Source organism: Montipora capricornis, chromosome 13 (genome assembly GCF_036669925.1).
Source record: "Montipora capricornis isolate CH-2021 chromosome 13, ASM3666992v2, whole genome shotgun sequence".
Lineage (NCBI taxonomy): Eukaryota > Metazoa > Cnidaria > Anthozoa > Scleractinia > Acroporidae > Montipora > Montipora capricornis.
In genome coordinates, this window is record NC_090895.1 from 12,518,796 (window position 1) to 12,528,227 (window position 9,432).

Below are 9,432 nucleotides of genomic sequence, written 5' to 3' on the forward strand. Positions count from 1 at the left end.
AAAACATGGACTACAAGGTTTCTTTCAAAATATTTCTTGACTAGAGAGAACAAGCTTTCTTTCAAATAAATGTTCACTGTCACAGTTATTAGCCGTTCGTAACTGATTCAGACGCTGAACTTTTCATGTACTTATTTCAATGTGTTAAGTTCGGGTCGTGAAAAGTACAGCGTCTTTTCAGGCCTACGGGTTTGTATGAGAATTCGCGATCGTGTTTAGGATTCAAAAATAAAGAACTTGAATCGAACATAAATGCCTCACTTTGTCCTCTTGATACCTTATCAGTGTTTTTGCGGCGTACTTTGGCCATTTCAGCGCGATTCCAGTGGGCTGTAAGTTCGCCGTTTTCTAGCTCTCTCTATACATATCTATATATTCTCGGTTTTCACATGACGTCACGGCCGTCATGTTGGAGCCCTTAAACAAAGAAAGGGCGGCCATGTTGGAGCCCCTACCAAATCCTTCTGGAATTTAATTTTATTATTATGCAAACGTTTTTTTTTGTTTTTGTTGAAAAACATGGCCGTTGATCATGCGAGTGAAAACCAACAATATGAGAGAGAAATGGTAGAACTAAAACTCGCTGAATACTGAATCAAAGTGAAACAGCCACAAATGCTAGGAACATGCCATAAATAGCGATATTTCTCTAGACGTCACCCATTGTTATTAATTATTATTAATAATTACTTATTTAGCAACAGAATGAGAACGTTAGTGGCGACGGCGCGCGCAGAAAAAATACCATTAAGAATTCAGAACAGAATCCACTCTTTTCTTCTCTATTGTAAAACAATGACTTCTTTTGTTCCGTCGTTGGCAAATTTGAATATCATAAGAAATGTAAAGTCAATGTTTTGTAAACAAGAAATATCGCTATAAGACAAAGAGGGAGGTAAGAAATTTAATGACGATTGCTTAAATTCCCGATACAAACCCTTGTAAAACAACGATTCTCCGTGAGCTTGGGGTACCTATTAAAGCTTGGGGTACCTATTGGTTATTCCTTAACGGAAACCGTCAAATTCTTTATTCCGAATGTTCAAACGTCAAACTTGTCCTTTATTTCGCCTCCTCCCCCCGATAATCCTATATTTACTCGTGTACATTGGATTACGTAATGCTTAACAGGAATTCGTACAGGGAAATATAAATTAGTGAACAAAATTAAAAATGGTGTGGAATGGGATAGCAGGCTCATAAACGACAACACGACTTTGTTTTTTTTTTTTGTGAAGAAACCACTGGAATTTATTCCTTGAATAGTGATGATTGAATTTTTGGCACAACAAGGGAATTTGAATTGGCTATCTTTTGCAAGTTGACTGAGTTTTACCACCATGACAATTATGTGACACTAATAGCAACGTCCAACAAAGCGATGTCGTTAAATTAGCTCAGGTTTATTCATTTTTTTCCTTTGAATTGCACAATTAGCTTTTCGAGAAATCTGTTTTTCTGTCTTGAGACCAATGGGAAACAGCCTGAGAGTCATCGAAAGGTTTACTGTTTCAGAAAACCAAAACTTCCACTTGATAATGGGAATTTACTCCTGAAGAAAACCCTAACTTTTAAGGAAATATAAATGAGGCCTTTCAGGCAGTTGATAATGTACGCAGCTGGGAAGCGAAGCCGTCGAAGGGCAAATGTGAGATTTTGAGGATATTATCAGCCGACATACCAGCAAGCCAGAGAGGGGTTTATTTATTTTATGACCCTTCCATTTAATTAAAAAAAAATGCTCATAGAAAGCCAGTGTTGATTGTCGATACGACTGCATTTGCGACCAGCTTTTTCATCTAGCCATCACTAGGCTCTACAAAACGAGTTTACTTCTCTTCGCTCTAAAATACTAAAGATGAAAAGTTGAAACTTTGGTGATCGCTTTTTTCCTCTGGCTTTTCTTTGTTTCCGACGGAAATAACCGGAGGATAAATATCTACGCGGAGGTGGTTTATTGCATGATAATCGTCTGGTGATTTACCCCACAGTAGCCGCAATAAGCTGCAACATTAAGGCTTCTATTTTAAACTCAATTAAGCTGAGCTTATTGCTTTATCAATTGAGACCAGCGTGAAAATGGAAAGCTCCCAGCTGAGAATCAGGCTACTCTAATAGTTAAGAATCTAGTAATCAGGTAAAGATATGATCCTCGCAGTTATGGACGCAATTTTAGCAATTGCGTAGAGAAGCCTGAAAAATTCAGGGCTTCAACGGGGTAAGAACCAGTGACCTTTTGATACCAACTGAACTATGAGGCCACTGACGTTGGGAGCTGGTCATTTGTGGGTTTTAAATTTTCCGTCAGGAATTAATCAACGAACAAAATGATACATGAAATGAATCATGTACTGAACTGTTGTTTCATATATCATTTCGTTCATTGAGTTAAGAATCTCATGAATTCTTTGACATGGGCTTTAACAATAGAGTCCATTAGTTGTAAAGAATTTGTGAAGCGTTAATTAATTTGCATTTTTCTGAACTAAAATGATAGCAAATTGAAGGCAATATGTAGAGACAGTGGTGGAAGGTGACTTTTGTTATTCATTATGTGTGGCTTTTTAAACTATATGTGACTGGCAATCTTCCAGTGTCGAACATTTTCTGTGCGTGGTGAGAGCCGCTGAAAGCTTTTCTGTACTGTATAAAAGGCAAGTGCTAGTTTGCAATTTAATCCCATTAGCAAAAGGTTTACGCACTGTTGTAGCTCTCCAACCGGCTGGGTGTTTCTGCAATCCTTCGTCCGTAGAATGAATGACTTGTCGGTAAGGATATTATGAATTGGTTTTAAAAATAGTATAATTTTGAGACTGTTATATTGTTTTCAAAATGATTCATCATAGCCACACGATTTAGAGAGAAGCTCTACAAACAGTTTATGCTCAGTCATCATAGATAACTGTAATTGATCATTCGGGCCAACCATTTGTTTCTCTCCTTTCTTTTTGTATCATTCTCTTTATTGCCTCGTGTCAATCGTTTAAAAAACCGCAGTTTACGGACCAGTTGGTCGCAAAGCAACTACCCTCGATTGCACTTTCCTTTTTTGGTGAAAGAAACAGGAGTGAGTTCTTGCCAATGAATCTATAAATGGTATCATTCTTTCTTTTGTGTTGGTGAGTGGAACGGAGCAATAAAAGAATCCAACGGCAAATTTTAATTTGTTATAGAATAAGATTTCTGGATCGCGGCTGGAAGGAGGGCGCACCTGTAATAGATTCAATGTAGTTTTGGATGTATTTCAAAAACGTTTACAGATAATTGTGTCGGTTGTATTTCTTTTGCTGTATTAGGGACTGAAACAAAGTGAAACGCCATGCAAACGCACGGTGCTGGTACTTAAGAGAGGCACGACTCAGCTTACACAGAATTCTCGTTTACCATTGTACCAATTCGCTTTTTTCGCCAATTCCATAATACAGTTAATTTCGGGGAGTTCTTTGCGTTAAAACAATGGATATCCGGTATACAGTCCCAAGAGTAAATAACTGGTATTGTTTTTATGTAGATCCCCCAAAACGTATTGCATTATGGGATGGTGTAAATGGTCAATATCTAACTGTCCTATGTGACATCTCATCAAAATGCGTTAAATTACTGATCTTTGCTTCTGCATTGGTTAAGACCGTAAGTCAATAATGCAAAAGTAGTCCTCACAGCACACATCCCCTTGTTGAACTCAAAACCAAAGCGGGATATTAAAAGCTGCGAAACCTGACTTAATAGCGCCTTTAACATCTACGTCGTGGTCGTCAACGTGAACACCACAAAAAATCTTGCTGCACCACAGAAACGTGAATTTACCAAATTTGAGGCTTTAACGACGAATGAACTTGAGATTAGCATTTCAAGTGACTTCAGTTCAACTGACTTCACCCACACGTAACGTTTAATTTCGATAATTTTGAAAAAGGCTAATCTTTTTTTCCTTAAGGTTTTTAGTACCATTTTTTTTAAAACCTTCAGCGCTCAGTGCTTTTTGAAAAATTTGAGTTGATAGTCATTATCGAACATTGTAAAATTTGTTCATTTTGCTAGAGTAAATCACAAGAAAAACTAATAAGGAAACTCAAAAGCGTAAAAGTACAGTTAAAACTGAGAAGGTGGAATATTCTCATGTTATTTTTAGAGGCACTTTCGTTTCAACAAGATGGTGTCACAATTGTGGTTGTCAGTGATGGCTGTGATCTCAAGTATTGATTTTATTGAGGCCACTATTGAAGGTTGTCACGAATCTTACTCCGTTTATGGCATGTTCCTCAAGGGTCACGTGATCAAAGAAGTTGAAGTTGGATTCCCGACAGAATGTTACATGATGTGTGGGCAGGAGTCTAGGTGTCAGAGCTACAACGTTGTCATCGGTAAAAACATCTGTGAGTTGAATTCCAGAACTAAGGAAGCCAGGCCTAAGGACTTTTTACCAGACAGGAGTCGGTATTACATGAAGCGTGCATTCAATAGAGGTAGCTATAGTTGGATTTGCTGGTGACACTTAAACAATACTTGAAGGACCATAAGAGATGATTAGACCGATTTGTTAAGGCTTGAGGGTGTATCGACCGCAACAACGAACAGTCAATGTCCACAGTTTTGAATTCGTTTATTGAACTGGAAAAAAACTAGGACAACTTTGATAGAAAATTGACGAGAACGTGGAAACAACGATTGAAACGATAACAACGACGAAAGCGACGCGAGAACGAAGTAAACGGTGTAAACGAAGAGGATGATGAAAACGATTCAACAAAAAATAATGATAATAAAAAGGAAAAAAAAAGTACAAGTTACATAAGCTTCTAAGAACCAAGTAAATAGAGAAATTCTGTAACGACAGAACCGAACGACAGAACCGAAGAAAGACAGCAATACTTACAAACTATGGAGCGTCTTTCAGCGAGCAACTAAGTTGAAATAAATGGAGTTTGCCGAAAACAGCGTGTAACAACCTCAGGCTGGCCATTAACATAGCGGTAAAGCTTCCAGAAGGGAAAAAAACGAGATCGGTTCGATATGTCTATTTATTCTGAGAAAAACTTGTGCGAAATCGTATATAAATTACTTGCCTTTTGCAGTACTAATAACGAAGAATGCACATCTAAAAAGGCGTTGATTAGCGCGAAGCAGTTGCTACATTAATAATGAACTTTACTAAGCTTGCCGAATCCATGCATACTCCTTTATCTTCAGCGCCTCTGGGGTCCATTAAAGAACTTCCGGCTGAATCTTGTTCCGAAATCAAGGCAAGTGAAGGAAGTACAATGACTGAGTTTGAGCACTGGATATACGCCGATGAAGATGCTAATCAAACGATTCAGGCTATTTGTCAAGGTAAGATATGAGTTTCTTTTATAATTCTAAAGAAGACTCCCAGATTAGTTGATTTCTGACATACGTCATGACTTGTGTTCGTCGATAGCTGAATGAGAACCATGCGGTTAGTGTTGCTGAATTGATCGAACAATAGGCTAGAGGAGAGTGAAGAGAGCTATGGGTAACGGAATTAAAAATAAAAAGAAAATGCAAAGCGTAATTTATCATTTATTACAACATAGAGTGCAAAATGACTAATTGCTTATTGGCTGAGACAGAGGGCATTTTTCATTATTAATTTTATTAAAAGCCCCGGGTAAAATTACTTTTATTATTTTCTTGTAGTAAGTGTTTTTTGCAGGGTGGTACGACTCGGGCCGTATCTGCAACTTCTGAAAATACGCTTGATATTTATCCTTAAGTTTACTCGGCCCCATGGGATTACCTGTATAAAATATGAGAATTGGTTCAGTGGTTTTATTTTAAAATTTTAATCCCATTTCAATAAAAGAGCTTTAACGCCTTGTGAACAATGCAGTTCACCGAACCCTGTTGCTGACAGAGTGAAAACAAATTCGCTTTCAGGCGTTTGGCAGAAGATTAACCAAGATCCAGTATGCTTTGGCTCTCGATACAACAAATATGGTGCTTTCAGAGTTACCAAAACTGGGAAGGTGAAGGCCATGAAACTACTGCACAGAAACGGATCAATAAAATGCAACCCAGATTATAGTGAATCCTATTGGGGCTGTACTAATACGGGTGCATACCCAAGCGATACATTGATGACCATAATCACAAATGCTAACAAAGAAGCAATTCTGCCACCTGCTGAAGAATTAAAAGCGCGTAACAACGGCGAGAAGCACTTTTACGTTCTTGAAGGGGTTGGGCAAAGGTTCGCGGAGTTGGTTTTAGAAAACCTTCCAAGTACACAGCTGTATTTTTCAAGGAATCAAGAATTGCAGATATGGTATGGACAGGATTGGGCTGACCTCTCTGAGAGTAACAACAGTGGTACGACGTGCGCTGATGTTTACGTATGGTACATATAAAAGAGGCATTTGTTTTTGGTTTAAAAGGCACTCACAGGTCGAATTAGCATGTACCGCTTTAAAAACCTTGGAAAATGTTTTCCGTCGATAATGGTTTGCACAACGTTGCATTTTACCAATGTAGATTCAAGCACTCATCTGAAAAAGATATTTCTTTATTTCGCTACAACAAATGAACTAGTTAACTCCCACTTTTTGGAGTTTATAAGGTGTCTTGCAAATTCTCCCTAGTTTCCTCGGCTAAAAGTCGATTCGCACAATCTTCATGAGCATATAGATAGCGACAGCAGGCAATCTGCTATTTTGCAAGTACATACTATGTTGGTTGTGATCTGCGCCTTTCACAAACAGACACACACCCGCAAGTTTGGTCTTTTCAGCTACTAGGACATTTTGGAGTCTTTCTGAAAAAATCCTCAAACTCGGTGATCGTAATAGTGGCAATGACTCTTAAAGATTGTACTACGTCCACTGTGTGAAATGTTGCAATGTTGAACCAAGAGTTACAAACACTCATGTTTGTATCCCATAATGGAATGTTTGTTGTTCAGTCAAGGAAGCAATACCTTGCGTTTACCCCAACAGGGGTGAATCTACAGACTGGAGTTTCCAATTGTACTTAAATAAACTATATTTTGACGCTACGAAGCGAAATGAACTTTAACGCTTTCCTTATTCTAAACTATCCACTTAGAGACGGTGTTGCAGTTCACATTCGTTCTCAGGTTGAATCCGTCTTAACAGCTGACCCAGGTTAAATTAGTGATCCTCATTTTAACTGGGGTGAATACGCACTCAGATGGATTGAAGAAAACTTTTTGGAGCTTGAATTAAGCTTAGAGAAAAATTACGGTCAGCTTAGGATTAGTTTTGGTTATTATAGATAGATATCAATAGACTTATTATAGAAAAGTAAACAATGAAAAGAACTGTGTTCCACAGGACTATAGATCTGGAAGGTCCGAGTTCGAATACCGGTAAGTGCACAGCCCAGTACGTTCTTTGTTTCCAGACTCTGTTGTAATGTTGAGATTGAATGGACTGGTGTATGAATGCAAAAACCGATGAAATGATATGAAATATTAAGAAAATGTGTTGAGATGCTTAAGACAGAGCTTTAGGGACGGTATAGGTGTTTTAAATCCTTTATTTATTTTTTTTTGGGGGGGGGGGGGTGGGAAGGGGGTGAGATTGCTGTTTTAAGCTAGGTAGAGTGCATATTCAACCTAGGTAAAATGAGGATCACGAATTTAACCTAGGCAAAAACCAGTTCAACATGGGTACGGATTTGATAGACAGCACATGGTTTATTTTGTTAAAACACATTAAAATTACGGTTTCCTATCTTTGCCAATGGATGGATTGTTGAACAACTCCACATTTGCATTTGTCTAGTACTCGCGAGAAGTCATTTCTCGCACATTAGCTTAAGCCAGTTACTGTAATCACGAATTCCGACGTTTTTATCGAAGTGTTAAAATGTTAGTTTGAGATATCGATAGAACAGAGGACAAGGGACAAAATTCAATGCAAAGAGAAGAGGTTGAGGGCAATAAGACAAGAAAAGGTATTAAAAAAAAATCTGTGCGTTCGGTTTTGGACTTGTGTGGCCGGAGAGGCAGATGTATTCGAAAAGCGCGGCTAATTTTAGGGTGATTTGCACAACAACTGAATGCAACTGGTGAAATCACACGTTAAATAACTGTAGTTATTTCTTATTGTTCTATGAACATTGACGATAAATCATTTTCTTTTTACAATTGTTTTCATAGTTGCACTAATCACATGAAAATAAAGGAATATCAAACTATAATTAGGCATCTGAACCAATGTTGTTTTGCACCCAGTATTTAAGATCTGCAAGGTCAGCGTACACTCCATATCTTCCCTTGCGCCCGCATCCAATTCCCCAACTAACCACCCCCACCATATACCACTTTCCGTCCATAGAGCAGACCAGCGGTCCTCCACTATCTCCTTGACATGCGTCAATCTTTCCATGAGCATACCCAGCACAGCGCATGCGTAATGTTATCTGGTAACCAAGGTCGTTATAAGAAGCTTGACAAGTGTCATGGGAAACTAGTAGAACTTCTGCTTGTTGTAGTGTCTGTTTTAGATAATATTAATAAATGTTAGTCAAATATTAATTGTAACCCTCAATTTTAATTTACTGGAAAGGATAAGTCTTCGACATCAATTGAAGCGAGCGATTTTAGGGTAGACAAGCAATCTTGTCAATGTATCATAATGCACTTAGATCTGTCGATTGCTTCAAAACCGGTCTGAAATTTGTTTTAGGCAATGAAAAATAAATTTCTTATTTCATTTTGTTTAGCACTCGTCTTCCAAACCCAATCTTAGCTGGATTCAAGATGGCGGCGCATTCATCACCTGAAAACTTTTCAGCCTCGCTTCCGACTTACACTCACTGTTTTCAGCGAGTGTTTTGCATAAGCAACATATTAAGAGAGACACAGAAAGAGGAAAGACGGGAGAGTGCGGAGTATCAATTTTTCAAAAAATGTCAAGAATGGCAGTTTTGGGACAGTTATGAAGAGCACTCTTTCCTCTAACTCTTGGTTTCAAATCAGGAATCCTCGGCGTATTAAAAAACAAATCACCAAGTCATAATACCACAGGCCCCCAACCACCGTCTTAATAATAACAATAATAATAATAATAATAATAATAATAATAATAATAATAATAATAATAATAATAATAATCATGATGATGATGATGATGATGATAATAATTCACCATAATGACAAGTGGTATGACCATCAACCCTTGTTAACCGCCGAAAATGGAGACGTGAGGATTACCTGGGACATGACTCACAGACAAAGTGCTGAAACATAATCGGCCAGATATTACTCTAGTGCATAAAGACACACAGAAATGGACACTTACTGACATATCTGTGCCAGCGGACCAGAATATCATCAGAACTGAAGAGGAGAAGGTTGAAAAGTACCAGGAACTAGCATTTGAAATCCGAAGGATTTATGGAGCCTAGGAAGTCACAATAATACCTATCGTGATTGGTGCTCTTGGAAGC

General features: G+C 38.1%; 2 protein-coding genes across 2 annotated transcripts in view; one reads left to right on the forward strand and one right to left on the reverse strand.

Moving 5' to 3' along the window:
• The first annotated feature begins 4,153 nt into the window (after window positions 1–4,153).
• On the forward strand, window positions 4,154–6,368 carry LOC138030534 (uncharacterized). Its single transcript, XM_068878432.1, has 3 exons — window positions 4,154–4,466; window positions 5,191–5,331; window positions 5,899–6,368. The coding sequence occupies exons 1-3, from the start codon at window positions 4,154–4,156 to the stop codon at window positions 6,366–6,368; spliced, it is 924 nt and encodes a 307-aa protein (XP_068734533.1).
• Window positions 6,369–8,181: 1,813 nt separating this feature from the next.
• The window catches only part of LOC138030536 (trypsin-like), a 14,510-nt gene continuing 13,259 nt past the window's right edge, over window positions 8,182–9,432 (reverse strand). Inside the window, exon 5 of the mRNA XM_068878433.1 lies at window positions 8,182–8,478. Coding sequence (XP_068734534.1) covers window positions 8,182–8,478 — 297 coding nt within the window. The remainder of the gene's footprint in view (window positions 8,479–9,432) is intronic.

What these genes read in the sequence shown, in the direction of transcription:
- LOC138030534 (XM_068878432.1), top strand. Translation starts at nt 4,154, where the DNA reads ATGGTGTCACAATTGTGGTTGTCAGTGATGGCTGTGATCTCAAGTATT. An exon ending in GAAGCGTGCATTCAATAGAG is followed by an intron (nt 4,467 to 5,190) that starts GTAGCTATAGTT and finishes CTTTATCTTCAG; the next exon opens with CGCCTCTGGGGTCCATTAAA. An exon ending in GATTCAGGCTATTTGTCAAG is followed by an intron (nt 5,332 to 5,898) that starts GTAAGATATGAG and finishes ATTCGCTTTCAG; the next exon opens with GCGTTTGGCAGAAGATTAAC.